Here is a 19,237-nt window from a genome sequence, read left to right on the forward strand (position 1 = left end):
TACCCATTGTTAACAATTCAACTACCTCACTTTGATTGAGGAAACGACTCAAGGCACAGACTGATGGTTCAAACCCAAAATTATTTCCAAGGTGGGGTGAGGTGAGGTGAACCAAGTTTTGAAAGTCTCTCAGGTGTTGAGTTTAATAGGAATGCCTTTTTTAATTTTATTTTATTCATATTTGTCATCTGTGTTTGATTATTATTACTGCAATAGTGTTTTTAAAACTGTTTGCCTGTTCCAAAAAAGCTGAAAACATGGACATTGTCTTTCACGTTTGTATCATTGCTTTGCTAACACGATAGCAAACAGTTTCTTATTTACACATCTAACAGTCACAGAATATTAGCATTTATTTTTAGAGTAGTGTTTCTGAGCACCTGGCAGATGTAAATTCATCATTCCCTAGCCTTAAAAAATTTAATCTGCTCTCCCTTAAGTCCTGAGGGAAAAATCTGGCTTTTTAATGGCTTAAAGCGCCAACAGCTAGTTACTAACTTTGTCTGTGAGCCATTAATTAGAGCTTTCTTTGTTGAAAAGAGCTGCATGCTCCAGCTGGAAACAACACTGATGAGAGCAGTGGACTAAACCAAAATAATGAAGTTGTGAGCGGAAAAACCACAACAATGAGCTGAAAGATGCAAAAACGGACCTTAACGGTGAGGGGAACTAAAGAGATACATAAGTACATACATAAGAGATGAAACAAACTTAGAAATACTTAGACATACTTAGAAATACTTTATACTTTAAATTTTCCTGACGTTAAAATAATTAAATAAAATTTACGTTTACTGATTCTTGTGAGCGAGTAAAAATTTCCTGTATTAAATGTATTATATTACCCAGTTATGTGGATTTCAGCTGTAGCAGCATGCTTTCATGAGGCAACAACAGAGTAATGGTGGAAAGATGATTAATGTTTTGTTATGCGCCACAACACTCTCACTAATATTTTACCACATAAACTGTTTTGCCATAGAATTTTATTTCCAAAAAGCAGTCAGAGAAAAGTAAAACAAGCCTGTCAAGTACAACAAAACAAATCCCCCAAAGGAAAGAAATAAAAAGCTGATAAAACAGAAGGCCTGATGATATATACAACAGCACACATCTTTTTGGTGTTGCAGTACCAGTGAATCACTCGACAAATCAGACAAATCAAAACAAATAACATAAAATGGTTTTTCTTTTAATAGACAGAGAAGGTTCTTAAAGTCAGCTAAGGCACACAGAGCCTCCCCGAAAAAAAAACAACCCAAAAACAAACAAACAAACAAAAAAAAAAAAAACCAAAACAATGGGGGAAACGTTGATTCAGAGAAATTTGTGCAACAGTTGCTCAACATTACATTCCAGCAAAGAACAACAACAATCTGGCATGTGATTTTCTCTGAGAGGCAAATAGGACAAGGTTGCTGTCACAGCTGTCCATAAACACTGAAACAGGTTATGTATTTTGATCAATAAACACCATCAATTCAGTCAAACAATTCATCAAACCCAGTTGTTGACACTTCAAAATCTCTTAATAATGTCAATGTCATTTTACCACATCTGTATTTACATTACAATACCTTTTAAACAATAGTTCAATACAAAATACCTATGTACATCATCTTCATTTGTTCATCAATTTGTTACAAAATAGGACTTCCACCATGAATTACATTTATTTAATTCACCTTTTTCTGAAACTGTCATTGAGCTTACATAATAATGTGTATTGTATGCAGTAATTGTTCTTCGCAGGGTGGCACTATAAGTTAAAAGGTGGCAGCAGAAACTGGCCAATGAAAAAGAAAAAAAAAGACCTTCACAACCCAGCCCCAGAAACTGTGTATTTTTGAGAGGGAAGCAGTGATAGCAATTACAATGGACACATCCGACAGAGAGGCAAGGTGAACTTGACATTAATGAACAGTAATGTCTCTTAATCAGCCTGTGCAAAAACACTCACTTAGCTCGTGTGGTGGCTAAACAATGTTGACAATCGCAGATTGAAATCCTAATTGACTTCAGATGAAACTTATTCCAAAGTAAGACATGTGCGTGACCATACCTCCTGTTCAGGATGTGTTGTGGTACAGCGCTACCCTCAGTGTGATCAACCTGTCTCAAAAGTCCAGAGATTGTCTTGATGGCAGAAAAAGTACTTCAAATGTACACAGAGTTGACAAGGTGCCATAGACCCGATCTAGTAAATGATGCATTTTGTTATCCAGACACAATATAATATTTCACTTGTAATTGTACATTATTGTCACAGCATGAAGATCACTACCACTCACTATCATTCTTAAACTGACAGGAACCGTAAAACACCAAAAAGCACAGTTTCTCCTTCGATGGCCAGACGTGCAGTATGTTGTGAACAGTGTCTTTGTTCACCTTCTCTGTTTGGTGAGGTTGTTAGGTAGCTGACCTCTGACCTCCCAGGTCAGGGTGGTTTTCTCTTGTGATGCACTTGGCAAACAGCCATGTAAGAAACCAAGACAAGAAGATCTATTCAGACAGGACAACACTGACTAACACACAGGTGCGGGCCATAAAAAGGTACAGCATAAGTTTGGGGTGTTGGCCTTTGTAAATAAAGGCGGCTTTCTTTACAAAAAAATATTTATCATGCTGCCAAGGCAGCGTTGCAGTTATTTAGTCACTGACTAAAAATATCAGTATTAATATAAACTTAGAAATAAATAGCGACTCATGGACTCATCCCCCCACCCCTCATTCACACGTTTTGACACATAAAGGTGTCATTGAAATGACTGGAAGAAAATTAAAAAAGGTGACACTGAAAACAAGGAGAAGAATTTTAAGGTCAGCTTGAGATAATTGTGTTTCAAGTTTGAGGCAGGTTGGTCAGAAAACCAAAATGGACAAAACAATTCTTTCTTTGTCCTCTGCCTGTCACAACATCTGGATTTGACTAAAAAAATCCTTCACTATGTGAATGTTAAGTCTTAAAATACTATTGTACAACAACCAGAAATGAAGCATTCATGAATTTAGAACACTCTATCATAATCTAAATAGGTTTAATTATTCTGCGAAGGCCTCTGTATTTGCATTTCTCTTTTTCCATATTTACGAAATGTGACTGCAGCAGATGCAGTTCCACATCCTGATCAGGCACTGAACTGAAAGAAGTTGTGCTGCCGTTGCTGATTTATTCTACTGATTTACAAACAGAGTCACTGAACTATCAGAAACTCAAAGGTTTTGAAGTAATTGGCTTTAATAATGCTGAAATATTTGTTGTTCAAAGTTTCTTGGAAATTTGCTTTTAATGGCTCTGCATTTGTGGCATATCAAAATGCAAACTCTTTTTTTTGAATGTTTGGGCTTGTCTGAACACTCAGTTATCATCTCATTTTGTTTTTGTTGACATACACATACTCTTACAGCTAAGGCCTTTTTGCAGCAGAACTTCGTCTGCTACCAGTGTTGACAATCCACACTCACATGACCGTCGTGCCCTGTGCAGGGCTTTAAAAGCTGACTTCATAATTCATCCAGCAGCAAAATAAATGCTAGAAAATTGCAACTTTGATCACAGTAAAACTCAGCCATGAGAAGAAAAATAAATACACTGAGAAAGTGAAACAGCAAAGCCAGCATAATCCCATAAAAGGAAAAACCCTGTGGGAGGATCTGAAAATCATTCTCCCTGCTTTCTGTCCAGACACCCTCACCAACCTACCCCCAGAAATCCACTTTTTCTTTTGTTTCATCCTTTTCCCTGTACAGGGGAAGGACACTTTTCCTTCCCCGACCTACAACAAACCCCTTAAATAAATAAAAAAAACAACAGTGAATCTCCTGTGCTGTGGCCTCCTGTCCAGCTGGAGGCCTCGCTGCTACCTGATGCGGCCGTCGGCACGCGGTGGTCCCAGATGAGACTTGGGGTCTGGGCTCAGGGAGCTCCAAGGGTTCTTGGGGCAGGCCTGCATGACAGGGCAGGCGGTAGGGCCCACAGCGCAGATGTCGGCTGCCTCCCACAACTCGCCCACCAGGCTGTCTAACCAGCGCTCGAGCTCCTGGCCGGTCAGGGCCGCGTTCCTCTTAGCCTGCTCCACGTAGCCCAGGCTGACCGGGATGTTGAGCACTGGGTTGAGGCCATGGAAACTCTGCTCCATGTAGCTGTTCTTCGCTGGCCCGTTGTGGAGCTTCAGGGTGTCCTCTGGAGAAATGTGGGAAGGAAGAAAGAGAGAAGACAGAGGGATGATGTGTGAGGAGTTGATAATCAGTGGTCAGAGAGAGCAGTTTGTAGAGTTGAAGGGAAAGGGAGAACAGGACAAAGGGATACATGAAAAGTAAAATATCAAAGCAAAGACGTGATTTGCTTTATTATTACGTGAAAAGCTTCAACTGGTTGCTAATTTGCTTGTATTGATTTTTACGACTGGACTCCCTGAATCGCTTTCTTTGATGTGGTCTGTCAAGCCACTGCAATGCTGACTTTAAGGGAACGGTGAGAAACACTCAGACACGTCCTCATTCTTTCTTCCCATGACGGTCATTCCCGGCAGGAAGACAGAAAATGTAGACGCAACCTAAAACACTTTCTCCACCCTGGGCTCCACCGAAGCTGTAAATTCCTCACTGTTCCTCTAAATGGGGCGCTGGCCATCCTTTCTAGGCACGGCTGAGCAGACATCGGCACTTTTCATGCACTGGTGACAGAAAGATGCAGTCACACATGAGGTACTAAGCCAGACCAGGAGATGTCCGATGTGTGCCAGCTAGCTTTAGGTGGTAGCTTTGTGGTGTGTGTTATGAAATCATGCATCTGTGTTAAGTTTTGTGTTTGTGTATAAAACTGTGTAGTGTGTGCGTGTGTGTGTTTGTATGCATGTGGCTGCTGTTGCCAACGCGGGGGGAAGGCCACGTCATAAAGTTTTACTGGCAGTGCATGCAGGAGGGAAACCTGGTGCCAGACACGGCAGTAAATTAAAGGTGTGTGGAAGGAACAGTTAAGATGAAAACACACACATCCACACACACACACACACACACACACACACACACACACAGAGTAAAGCAAGCATACCGAAGATTATAATTTGATGCCTATAAACTCAACATAAACACTTGATAATTCTATAGAAATAATAATTATGGACCCTTATTTATATTATAAAATACGTCAAATATTTGTTTTCAATTTAATATCAGCTATGTGTTATGGTGTATGAGTTAAAGGGACAATCTTTGATCCAAAAACAATTAAGCATAGTCCAAATACACATATACGTGATTGGATCTCGTTACTAATCATTTGCTATTTTAATACTCAGTCTTACACAAGAAAACAACCTAACCTAACAACCTTACTTACTTACTTTCATTCAGTATTAAGACTGCATTGACGACAAGTTAAGAATGAAAATGTATTAGCGTGACACGGTTAAATTAGTACCAGACAAATTTCTCCGTCCACAAGTCAGAAAACAACTGCATAATGCAAACCTAAACAGCCGTAAACCAGAGATGAATATTTAACTGTCGCACAACATATCCTCCAGCCCCGCTGAGACTCAGGTCAAAGACAAAAGCTGTACCTTCATTTGTCGTCTCTCTTCATCATTAAAACGGCTCAGTGAGATTATTAAACGGTGAAAGGCGCGATTATGCCGAAGCTAGCGTCTCAAGTCTCATGTGACTTTCAGAGCAAAGTGGCTGCTTATGGTCTAGAACAATGCAGTCTTGCCCCTTATCCATGCTGGCTGATTGATTTAATTGTGTCATTGTTTTTTGAGGGCTAAGTGCGCCGTTGTTGAACACACTGTTTAGTGTGTATGAGCAGCATGCTGGTTTATTAAGGGTGACTTGATGACAAACAGCCACGGTCTGCAGAGGCCCACAGGCTTGATTAGAAAGGGCATCAATGCAAATGCAAGGCTCTGTGTGTGTGTTTGTGTGTGTGTGTGAAGACATTTTGGAGCACCTAAAGTAGCAACAGTTACTTCACAGTGAATGTAGTGTTGCTCTGTGACAGCATGTTAGTGTCAACTGAAAAGAAAATACTGAAAAAGTAAACTGTACTACGTATATACACTCAGGCTCTGTATTTTCACTTTCAGCATCCTGAACATGAAGTAATGATCTATGGTACATCAGCCGGGCACTTGGTGCGAATCAAATTAAATAATAAATTAAAAACTAAATTAAATAAGTAATAAATCCACTTGAGCATGTAGAGTAGATGCCTCTGCCCTGCAATAACTTTAATAACTTTAAAGCCTTTGCAATCAATTTGTGCTCAGACTTTTATTTCAGACTGTATACACTGCTATATAAGAATAATATATAAATATACTTTACAAATACTTATTTACAAGAAAAAGTCCTGCATTAAAAATTTTACTTATGTAAAGGTAAGCATGATTACCCAAAAGCACTTAAAATATCTCAGGTATAAGTACTTATCAAAAATTTCCCCTTTGACAGTATTTCAATATTTTATGTTACTGGATTATTTTTACCTATGCATTCACCGTTTCAAGATGGAGTCAATTTCAAGTACTTTAAATCACACATTGTACACTACAAACACAAAAGAAATCTGAAATTTTCGATGGAAGACAGAATAAAGCAACGGCATTTTGTCAGAAAATTCCTTCAACCTGTACTGCTGAAACTGGTTGAAATTGATCTGCTGCAGAGGCTGTTTTTCACTTTTTTGAAAAAAGTGCTTTTATATCTCAACTTATTTGGAGAAAGACTGAGATTTTTACTGTGTATGGATTACATAAAATCTCATTCTTCAAAGTAACTTGTAAGTTTAACTGTCAGATGAATGTAGAGGAGTACAAAGTACTGCATTACCCCCAACACAGTAAAATGTTATAAGCTTCACAATTTACTGCAGGGCTGTTGTGTTTGCAATTGTGATTACAGTGTGTAGATGTTATGGTGCCTGCACTGTGTGGGGCTTTCGCTGAATATAGATATAAAGGGAAATGTTTGGCATTTAGACTGATTAAAATTTTTGATGAATGATTATCTGTTGTTAAGGAACGGCACAGCAGTGCAATAAGTATAGCAAGGCTAAATGTGCAAATAACACAGTCAATAGTACTTTTGTGTTATGATGAAGCTGAAACAAGCACTACTTAAACAAGCCTCATGACAATCACAGAGAAATCTCTCTCTCACCTTGTCGTATGGGTTGGTGCTTATTGTAGGCCAGTGGGGCTATAAGGAAGCGCATCTCAGCCACGGGGCTCCAGTGGTACAGGATGCGAACGCTCCACACACCAGGCCGCAGAGGCTGGTTGAGTGGTGGGCGGTAGTGGGTGAACTCGGCGCTGGCATCGATCAGAATGTCATAGGTGGCTGCGATGACATTGGTAGGGTCGATCCACACAACTGTGACAGTGACGTTAGGACCCTTGCTCCACTTCTGCATGCCCACCGTCTCATCCATGGGGCCCATCAGCCCACCGAAGTTTCGGAACATACGTTCCTTGGCATCCCACTCCGTACCGATCTGATAGTTGAAGAAGGAGAATAATGAAATGAGAAGCAGTGAAAACAGGAACACAAGTAATGACACTGCATATATGGGCACAGTTACAAAGAATGGATTGTGGCCGCTGATAGCACCATGACTTCCACATCAATTGCAACTGTTATCTGCCCCATCTCAAGGTCTGATTCACAGAAGATACTGCACTGCTGATATTACAGTAGTGAATATCTTATGCACTACAATCCCCTGCTTGGTGTCTGACTGCAGTTATCCATGTGTCCAAGTATAACACACACACACATACTCATACACACAAATGACAACTGACAGCAACAGACAGGAGAACAGCAAAGATATGATCTGCTGACAGAAACTGTGGCAAAAGAGTAAATGCCCCTACAGAAGTAGGAGATGAAATAGAGAAAAGAGAGGGAGAGGGGAGTAAGAATGAATGTGTAACACAGTTTTCCTGATCGAACTTATGTTTAGATTCATATCAATCAGTACAGTCTTCGTGAGAGGGATCTATTTTGTTGACACAATAAGAATGATAATTCTGGAAAGTCTTTGCTGATTACCCACCACGGTCACACCCCTTATCATTTTCCCTCTGTGTGAGGCTTTTAGCATTGGTATGCTTGACCTGTTCTCTTTTGCAATGAGGCTCATTTGACTGCATAAACCTGACTGAAATATGCGCAAATAGCACCAGTGCACAGTCTTCACCATGCGGGTGCTTACAGCATTACACACTTTCTTTTTGTCTCATGTGTGCAGGTTTAGCAGCTGCAAAAGCCAAGCAATCCTTCAGCGAATTCACCCCATAGTGTGCAGCGTTCGTAAATAAGTAACACACCGTGTGCATGCATCACCATTTGACCACACTATTAAGATAACCAATATCTGTGTTGAATTATCATGGGAAATAATCTTCACCATGTATTTTTCATCAAACAGCACCACACTCCAGCCCAGCCCTCCACACAGCCGTTATATAATGTTACAATATGCAGAAGCTGACAAGCCTGATTGTTTCGTCCTACATGCTGTCCACAGTTTCTAGTACTGTATTCCTGAGTAGGTCTTTGGGAAAGAATATGAGAGGCAGACTAAGGAAGGCGCATGATTAGACCCCAGCCGTACCCCCTTGGGATGACGATCAACTGCATCTCTCTTTGCTCTCTGAACACATTTCAGAGAGACAGAAAGAGAGAAGCAAAGCAATGAACACAAGCATCCAGTGTGAGCAGCATTTAACCTAAACAGACACCGCCGGGGAGGAGATTACAACCTGACAACAGCGGGAAAAACCAAAAGAGGGACAGACACTATACATACTGACATTATGTGCAGACATGATGACTGTGGTCTTTTGGCAGGATATGATGGAGTCTGTGCAGGAAACGTCCATAAAAATAAGGTTTTAGTGAGACAGAGAAGGCTGCATTCTCTGCAACAATTTTGAGAATATGAATGTTAGTGACAGATAATACCAAAGTTAGATATATCTTTGGTTAGGTATGAGTAGTCTGGTAGCAGAACACAAGACTGGTTGCCACTCTGCTGCAAACTGAAGAACTGCCAGTGAAACAATAGAACAGATTAAGATTATTTCATCCTGTAATCTTACACGGTTAACATTTAGAATCCCAATGTTTGCAGGTGTGTTTGATTGAACTGTGATTTGTAGGTTATTTTACAAGACTGATTCTGTCTCTCATCTTGAATTAAATAAAAAAAAGGCAAGAAAGAATAAATTACAAAAACAGGAAAAAAATACATGCAGCTAATTGTCTTTAATGTCTTTATTGCGGTCAAGGCTGTAACTGAAGAGGTGTGACCTGCGTGTGTGCCTGATCGTAGAGACTGCAAAAGCATGAGGTGTGCAAAATGAGAGACATGGAGCGATTGAGATTGATGGGTTAGATGGGGTGATGAAGAAGGAGGCAACACACACACACACACACATGCACTGACAATGAAATATGTCTGGGGTGTTGGCAGAAATGTGAGAGGGATGGCGGCATTAGCAAGCGTTCATCCTTACAATGGTAGCTGATTAACACAGCCTCACCCTGCTGGACGATCAATGGCTGACTGGAACTGACTCTGTGTTACACCCTCTGAGAGTTACAACTGAGATGTACAGTATAAATAGACATTACTTGCATGAATGAGACAGTGTGTGTGTGTGTGTGTGTGTATGTGTGTTTGGGCCATTCGTAAAAGACACCTCATTTTCATCTCAATTATTGAACTGACCTCTGCCATTTCTACCCCTTGGACCTTAGATCCTTTCTCTTTAAATTACTAATCAACTCTCTTGTCTGGCGCCTCTGTAGCTTATTACTTTATTCAAGGCTGACTTGCTGGCACACACTACCTCCCCAATTGATTGGCAGCACTCTTGTTCTAAGCCTCCGAAAGAAATGCAGCGAGTATTGACAGAAGAATCTCACTGTAATCCACTAAGAGAGAGCCTGCAGAAGATTTACTTAAGTTAAAGTGAGACTTGCTCCTGTTTCTTGACCATAGTTTGCTCTGCAACAAACAACAAATAAGTGCGACGTGAATTATGCTATATGATCCAAGTTCCACTTTTTTGGAGCAGTTTCAGGCCAGACGAGTGGGCAGCTTCTCTGCTTCACCTCACTGGCTTTTCGCTCTCAGCACAACACACACATACACACATACGGTACATATTGTACACACAGGTTAATAAAGTAAGCAACTTGCTGACTGGCTGCCTGCCTTGTGAATGGAACTCGATTCTAACCCTGATTTTCACAGAAATGCTTGGCAACACGAGGCAATTCCTGCTAAAAAAACAGTGTAAAATAAATAGTACTATACTGGATCTTGACCCATGGTATGCACAGCCCACACAGATACATGTTATTGTTTCCACATCAGCTGAAAGTTATTTCAAAACATTTTAACTTTGTTCACAAAGTTTATGGCTTTAAATGCTGCAGTTATTGGTACCTTTCACTTGGTACACCTGCAGCTGCACCTGCACCGCTACAGGATGACGAAGGAAGCAGCCTGTAGCGAGAACTCCTTTCTTGCAGTATCAAAGTGGGTCAAAGAAGGATTAACTTGTGGCCCATTTCAGCCTCAGCCTCAGCCTATAGCCTACACTGACCTCCACACTCAACCTGTCCCTTGCTGCTTCTACCCTATAAGCTTTGGCTTAAGACCAATACCCAATCAAGCCTTATGACCACTCACCAAGTTGCAGGCTTACGATCTCCTTGCACTTGTAGGTGTACTTAGAAGAACATGATTTTGTGGAACTAATGCTGATCTGGCCTCCTCATCATGATCTCTATACCTCCCACCTCCCCTTTTTTTTCCAATTACTCCCATCTCTGCACTGGCCTGTTTACTTACACTTTCCACTCACTTGAACAAATTATTCATACTTTCCATTCATAACCGGAAATTACTGACAATTACTGTTAATTTCAGCAGAGTCAACACTCATTTACTGTCTGCAGAAGGAGGAACTTACACCTGATAATGACTTGTACATTACACATTTTACTTGTCTCCACATATGCCTCATCATTCATATCAATTAACCATATTACTCATTTAATCCTCTGCTCAATTCCCTACCTGACTTAATGGGAACCATAAAATTCTCCCGTCCCATAATCTACTTCTATTCCATTTCTTCCTACTGACCCAGCAACACTACAAACCTTTTCTCCACGTCACCGCCTTGCCGGCGCCCATACTCTACCCCCTCCATTACAAAAGACATGTCATTTTGATCAGGCAGCTGCATGGACAGTCCCAGTCTACATCTGGCCCTGCTTAAAAACATAGGCCATGAATGTCCCTCCAGGCTCTATTCAGAGGCTTATTAGTGGTAGTTTTGTAGGGGTAATCAAACACAGGTGCTCACCAGCAGCACCACAAGACTTCCCTGAGATCCCATATAGGGAGTGAAAAACAAAGAACACGACATTTTCTCTGTCATAAAGGTCCAAGCTGAGGGTTGTGTGGTGCATCAAAAAACAGACTAGTCTGTTAGAGTCTAGTTAAATGAAAAGACTGATACAAATTTCACGCGTTTAAGATAGTCGTGAAGCTACAGAGAGCAGCAGGTTAGCTTGCCCTGGATCTACGCAAAGGGAAAAAAAAATCTTCCTAATAGCACATGCTCACAAATTAACATGTAAAAACAAAAAGGAAGTGTGAAAATGACACACTGATGTTCTATGTGAGGCTGCATGCTCAAAGTATTTCTTCACACAGAACCAAGCTAACTATTTTCCTCCAGTCTCAAGAGTGGTATTTATATTTGATCATTACTCTAGCCAAAGCAAGCAAATAAGTATATTTCCTGAAATCTCTATCTGTTACAGCCATTCATACAAATCCGATAACTAGTTAGCTATTGTTTGTATAAGGTCTCCTATGTGTTAGTCATGTGCCTAACCATGCAGGACATGAAGGAAAAAGTAGAGCTGTACTTTATAAATAAAATTTAAAAACTACGTTGGGACTATTTGTTTTCCTCCAGCTGAAATCTTTCCTAGATCTCACACTGTATATGACAATATGACACAAATGGTGGACAAAATGACAATATTTTATACTATCATCAGTGTACTGTAAGACATAATGGAAGTTCATATTGTTATGTTTAGATTGTGGACAAATGTTTATCCTACTTGCATCATAATGAGTTCCTCTATCACAACATGTGAAAACACACAGCGTTAAAACGAGGACTAAACCATCAGCCAAAGTCAGTCATTCTACTGTATAAGTTTTGTCCAACAAAGGGTAATATGCCTCTCAATGTCAAGTCTGACTTGAGGTGAAACACTAATTCTAACTGTGTGGGCTATAAGTGGTCCCACACTAAATCATGCAGTAAAAAGGCCTATAAAGGCAGCTGGAAGGCGGCAGAAGAGAAGTGAAAAGAGAGATATATCTCTCTTCCTTTATATCTAAAGGAGGACAAGGAACACATTGTTAAGCCAGCCATATGGTTTATCTAGCAAACTCCAGTGTATAGCTTTAGTATAATGGGTCATATCTGCTAAGTTGACAAAAAGCACAGAGCTTCTGCTGCCATGCTGTGCTGTCTTATTTAAGTTCTTTCTGCTCTGCTTTTGAATGACACATGGACAAACTGACTGACTGACAGCCACTGCACAGTGCCAGACAGTGAATGCTTTCTCTGGCTGAGCATCCAGATAAAAGCCACAGCTCACATCACTTCTCTGTCACTCACAATTTCATAGGCCAGACACACAAACAGGGCTCAGTGAGAGGAGCTGGCATGGCCACTGGCCCTACTGCATCCCTTCGATTTCACTTTGAAATGGCTGGAAGAGGTCAAATGACGTCAAGGTATGACCAGCTGGATAAATGTGGTCCACAGGCACCAAGAAGGCAAACAAATTCATTTCAAACAATTCTAAATTTGTCAATATTTGTGCTTACCCCAAAGCTGCTCATGATGAACCAGAGAAAAAGACCAATTTACATTCACTCAATTAATTGTCCATTTTAAAACTCTGTGGCTGTCATAACCGAGCTGCTGTGTCCTGAACAGGCGTTGTGGTAAACAGAAACACAGATTAACATAACAAGACAATCAAGGGGAGCATTCCAGTGTGAAGGTGAGAAGACGTTTTATTAGGAGACAACAAATAAGCAGCACATGAAGCGCTCATCCCTATAAACTTGGATGAATTCAATCAATTTACATTTTACAAGGCCATTACAGACACTAGTTTAATTGTGTGGAGATGTGCTGCTATGCAGCAATGAATATAAGGTCACCATGGCAATGAGCTGTATATCTCACCTCTAATTATAAGCACCACATAGGAAAAAACCACAGGGTGCTCAGGGTTTTAATGCAAGTCATTTCCTGACACCAGAAATGGCTGACTGATTGTTTTGTGACTCATGCCATACAAGCGACTTGCTGTAGATGTAAGTGAAAAATAAACGCTATGCCACACAAGCCATCTGCTGACTCACCTCTGCAAACTGCAACCTGCTGAATGTGCTGCTGGGAGGGGTGGTTAGCCTGAAGTTCTTCTTGGGTGCCACCCAGGTTTCCATGGTCTCCAGCTTGCTAGTGGCCAGATTGGTGGCATGGTGCTTGACCAAGTAACCCTGGAACTGGTCTGACTGGAAGTAAAGATGCACTGACACTGGGTGGCCCATGGGGAAGTACCTGGCAGAACATTGAGAGAGAGAGAATCCATTAGTAAACCTGATACCTGCTAACCTACCTGCTGTGCCACTTTCCAGGGCCAGCAGCGTAAGAGGAGGAGGATATCTGGATAACATCTGAAACCAGCCTTGTACATGCTTACGTGGCTGGATGGTAATGTGTGTTTGCAGGGAAGATAAGTGGGGAGTCAATGTGCTTTGCAATTGTGTGACATGGTGTACATTAATTCAATGACCTTTAATGGAAAACCACTGAGTCAAAAACATGTGTTGACCATGCCAATTAAGCACTGCTTGTTGGTTGCTGTGCCAGTGCCTGGATAATTAGTCTTCAACAACATTTTTTTGTAAATGATTATTACAGTATATCAAAGCTAAATAACGGCTTAGTGAACAGTCCATTACAGCCCAAGTACCACTAAGAACATCTGAATAAGTGAATAATACATGTCCTCTATGCTAATTATTGCTTTAACTCATGTCGGTGCATCAGCATTCGCTCCGGTTCTCAAGTGGAAGGGATGGTTAAAGAAGACATGACGGTAGAGACCGCAGTGTTCTGCTGGCTACAGAAAATTACAGAACAGTCATGGGCTATATTGGCAGCAGATTCAGATTAGTCAGAGTTCTGAACACACACAGACAAATCCAACTAAACACATTACAAGTTTGTTGAACAAAGTTGAACTGGGTCATCCAGTCAGCTGAAGCAAATGAAGGTCTTGCCCCTCTGATTAGTCTGTTGTTTGTTTGTGTGTCGCCTCATACGTGACAGAGGGCTGGCCCTCGGGGCACTCAGCCTGAGTGACTTCTGGAAAAACAAAAAGGGGGCCTGAGTGGGCACTGCTGGGGAAAACTCCACAGCTGCTCTCTGCACACATCCTAACTCCTTCTCACCCAGATTTGTCATCCTCCTGCTTCTGTGAATTCGTCTTGAATCCCCCTCCTCATGTGCGCACACACACACACACGCACACACACACTGTCCCTCTCTGCTCCCCAGTGAACACGTCCTCATCAGTATTCCACTAAAGGACCAGGAGTCAACCTGTCCTGGTAAATGCTACCCTGACAAGCAGAACAGCAAATATTTACACCCACAAGGATAGCAATGCACACTCCCTCCTCTCCTGCTCCCTCTCTCTGTGCCTTTCTCCCTTTCTCCTCTTCTCTTCTGTCCTCTCCCATCTTCCTTTTCCTCTTTGCTCCTCTCTTCTCCTTCTTTTATCATGCTTTCTGTCCTCGCCCTTGGCTATCCTCCCCCCTTCCTTCGTCTTTCCCAATAGAAACGTGGCTGCCAGCGTGAGAGTCATCGAGAAGGGGTCAGGGCGTAGCCAGCACAGAAGCTCCATTCAGCCTTTTTGACCACAGTCTCTCCAATCGAGTCACAGAGGGCTGCTGAAAGAGCCAATCCCTCTATGTGGCCTTTTCCCATAGTCAGACTGACCACTGGGAGAAATAGCGCTCCCAAATGGCCTAAAATTGCCCCCACAGCCCCCACACCAATGCCCGGCATCGATAGGGTGGGGGTGATGGAATATCTGTGAACTAGTGCCAGTCTGTCCCTGCCATCTCCACTCAGGAGTGCTAACCCATCCATCTGCTGGTAGCACATCTGAATTCTACATGCATACCAAATATCTGGGCACATACAGACCATATGTGGCTGGATTAGCGACTTCAGACCAAGACTCCAAAGCAAAACCTTAATCAGTTTAATTGCTTGGCTTGATCAGTAAAATTCCATATCAGTATAACATAAATAAGACAGGTCAAACCACAAACACACACACACACACACACACACAGTCATGTTTCCATTACTTGTGGGAACATTACATGGACTTGCATTCATTTCCTGGAGGCTTAACCACCACCTAACAATAACAATAAAATTACTTGCCTAATCCTAACCCTTACCTTAACCTAACCCTAACCTCAGCCTAACATTAAAGCAAGTCTTCACCATAATATTTAATGATTTATGTTGTGGAGACTTGCATTTTGTCCCAATATGTAAGGTGATAAGGCCACAAGTCCTCCAAGTGTGACTGTGAAAACACTTTTTTGTCCCCACAACTACAGGAATTTTTTGATTCAGATTCAGTCTGAATCAAAAATGATTCCGTCCATTTGAAGAACACATTTGGAGATGACATATATCCTTGCTCCTTTTGTAAAACACAATCATAATATTCATTCATTATTTTGTATCAACATAAAATTATCGGTTATATTAATATTATAAACTGAGCAGAGATACGTCGTTTCCAGCAACCATCTTCGTGTTTGTGTTGTGGCACAGCCTGAGTAAGGGGTTAAAAATCTTTGTTTTTGCGTCGCAGACAGAATGTCAGCAGAGGATTCTGGAAATACTTTCAGTAACAATGGCAGGTGATCTTAAACACACAACTGGGTTTTTCAAAGATCACCGGTGAATTATTTATATGTTATTCTTAGAAAATCAGGTGCTTAGCTGGGTGACTCAAATGTAATATTAATACAAGAGAGGCACAAACTGAGGCTAATGTTGGATATGCTTAAAGATTTATTTAGTCTGTCATTCACTAGAAGAAAAAGCATTTATACATTTTCTGGCATTGCGTACCACTAAGCAACATCTGCTTTTCGCATATTCTGGTGGGCATACACCACCAAACCCACCTTCTCATCTGTTCAATTAACTCCAAAATAAAATACAATGACAGACTTTGGATTCGGTGATGTAAGAACAGCAATAAACAGCTTTCCAAGAATTCTGACACCTCACTGACTTCATTTACAGTTTGCATATAAGGACCTGGGACTTTACACAGAATGCCTAATACAGCTCACACACAAGGTGACACTTTGCTTAATATATGGATACACTAGCTGGATCACTCCTGGTGGACGCAGAGGAGTTCATATACGCTTAAAAACTTGCAAAAACGCTCACACGCGTAAGGGGAACCTGAATTTGTATGTATATGTTAATAGGAAGCAAAACATTAACTGGAACACTCTTGAGTTGTTTGCATACACACGCACATGCAGACACTTACAGTAATTCTCTCTATTTCCTGTTTTTTGACCTTTAGCCTCTCAGCTATCAAAAATTGTTTTTACATATAAGACTGAGGTTTGCTTTTGTGACTTAAGGAAATGCTTTTTCTCACAGGCTAATTTTCTGCCAAATGATAGTTATACATGCAAAAACACAGATGCATGTATGTAATAAGCCCTGTCTGCTATTTTAACTGATGCCACGTGAACAGAAACGTCTCCAGCCAGTAGATGGGTTTGAGGTTTGACAGATGGAAACACGCTTCCTTTCTCTGCTCGGTTTTACCCGCAGGACTTTATAGAACGCCCACACTGCAGCAGGGGGACTGGATGTCTTGCTGTGCAGGAGCCCCGCTCACGAGGAGCAAACCATCTCAGCTGACACAAGAGTTTGTGTTGCTTCTTGGATTTCCTCTACAAAAGCAAGTGATGCTGCACTCGAAAATGCTGCCAGTCTGTTCACCTGACGATTTGAGAAACTTTCCTCAATAGAACCAATATGAGTTGGCAGCTTGGATGGCTACCAACAAAAAGTTCAGCAGATCCAATCCTGTGTGTCTCCTCGTATGGTTATAACAGCTTTCCTTCACGCTGTGCTCCATTTACTTTCTCTTTTCTTGTGTCTTGGGGGGAAAGTCTTCTCAGAGTTTTAATGTTTGTTGATGTCATTAAGATGAACATAAAGATGTCATCTTACTGCTTGCTGCTCCTGTCGGTGTTATGTTAGTTCGCTTTATCTTTTGATTCTAGGTAAGATGCTTTTTATAAGATACATGAGGCTTTCTGTCACACAAATGAGCATATGAATCAGCATATTTAATTTTCAACTGTTTTTCAACCGCATTGTGGCTGGGTATCATTGGTGTGAAAATAGGCAGAATAAACTGAGAGCTCACCTAATAAGGTCCTCTGCCAGCTGCTACTGAAAACATGTGCTGTTGAAAACCGTACTGAAGTACATGAAGCTGAAATGTTCCATTTGGCCATTAAATATGAAAGCATAGTGTGGATTTCCCCTTTTCATTTTAACAACATACTGCATGTTAACAGCTCTGAAATTCATACATTTCCACTAATAACACACGGGCCTCGTGGGACAGCTTTTGAGTCTACAACACACATAGCCTCATTATCTCAGGGATAAATTGACAGAGTGTCACATCATGTTACAAAATGAATAGCATTACCCAGAGATCCCAGCTTCTCATTGGAACTATTCATTGTTATCCTATTTCCATGACATGCGATGCCAGACTGTGCATCAACAGAGGGACAAAAGTTGCGGTTTCTTATGATAACATGGGTTTGGCTTGCTTTTGAGAGTAGAGACAAGCTGAAGTGCACCTGTGAATGCAGGTGCAGGTGTGTCACGATGCTGTGATGATGATGTGTGTGTGTGTAGATGGGGAAAAGAACGACAAAGTCAAAAGTATTTGCATAGGAGAATGCTTTCACATAACTAACCTGCAGCTGTGATCCTTTGGGTTTCCCTGCAGTGATGCGGCAGCTCTGGCCAGGCCCAGTCGTGAGAAGGAGTGGTAGTATGTGAGCTGTGTGTCCGACAGACTGGCCACGCCATCTGGCTCGTCGTACACATTCTCCCAGTAAGAGTTTAGGCTCGGTGTTCCCTGGGGAAACTGTCCGAACAGGTAGCTGTCCAGCTGGTTCACTATCTCCTGATTCACGCTGGCTTCAAACTTCCTAGCAAAAAAGGTGGGCCGCACAGTTTGCTGCAGAGAGGGGCGGGAGGGGAGCATAACAGCAAAGCAGGGAAGGGCGAGATAAAGAGAGAAAAAAAAGAAGAAGATTAGGAAACAGTGGTGTGCCACCATGGCAGGGGAACAAATATGATGTGTTAGATGTGTGCTGAAGTGATGCGTGGGCAGACAGAAGACAGAGAAGGAGTAGATGTGGTAGAAGGTGGCAGATAAAACTGAGCTAAATCTCTGTATGATTATGTGAATAAATTATTATAGACATAACATAAATGGTCTACATTTAGATTTTGTTCTCTGTGTTACTGATTCCCAACATGGTTGTTGGGACCACCAAAAGGGGTTGCAAAATAAGAGTTGTGAGGTAACTGAAAGATTAATTAAGCATGGCGCTTACATCGCCAGACTCACAATGGACACTTTTTTAAAAAAAAAAAATTGATGCAGTAGAACCAAAGAGGTCGTCTTTTTATTCCACACATTCTTCTTCCTTGTCTAAACCTGCCTGTGTTACCCACAACGCAACTCGAGCTCCAGCAGTTTGGTTCAGAGGATCTGAGGTGCTATGCTAAACAGAGATGAGACGCAGACAACAGAGATCTGGTAAGCTCACTTCTTTCTAACTCCACAAGTTATCAGACATCAAACGGCTGCAGATGGAGCTGCAAAAGGCTTTACGCAAGATTTTTTGACATATTAAGGAAGTACTCTCCAAGCTTAAGTTTAGTAAAAAATAAGAATAGAAATAAAAGCAGAAAACATGCCTGAGCAAATAAACTCAAATTTT

The 19,237-nt window shown here is 41.3% G+C and overlaps 1 protein-coding gene across 1 annotated transcript in view; it reads right to left on the reverse strand.

Annotated features, from left to right (window-relative positions):
• Nucleotides 1-969: 969 nt before the first annotated feature.
• The window catches only part of xylt1 (xylosyltransferase I), a 70,016-nt gene continuing 51,748 nt past the window's right edge, over nt 970-19,237 (reverse strand). Inside the window, exons 8-11 of the mRNA XM_046404854.1 lie at nt 18,200-18,465; nt 13,493-13,691; nt 7,165-7,498; nt 970-4,186 (exon numbers count right to left, since the gene is read on the reverse strand). Of these exons, the coding sequence (XP_046260810.1) occupies nt 3,864-4,186; nt 7,165-7,498; nt 13,493-13,691; nt 18,200-18,465 (1,122 nt within the window). The 3' untranslated portion in view covers nt 970-3,863. The remainder of the gene's footprint in view (nt 4,187-7,164; nt 7,499-13,492; nt 13,692-18,199; nt 18,466-19,237) is intronic.

This window comes from Scatophagus argus, chromosome 2 (assembly GCF_020382885.2).
Source record: "Scatophagus argus isolate fScaArg1 chromosome 2, fScaArg1.pri, whole genome shotgun sequence".
Classification (NCBI taxonomy): Eukaryota; Metazoa; Chordata; class Actinopteri; family Scatophagidae; genus Scatophagus; species Scatophagus argus.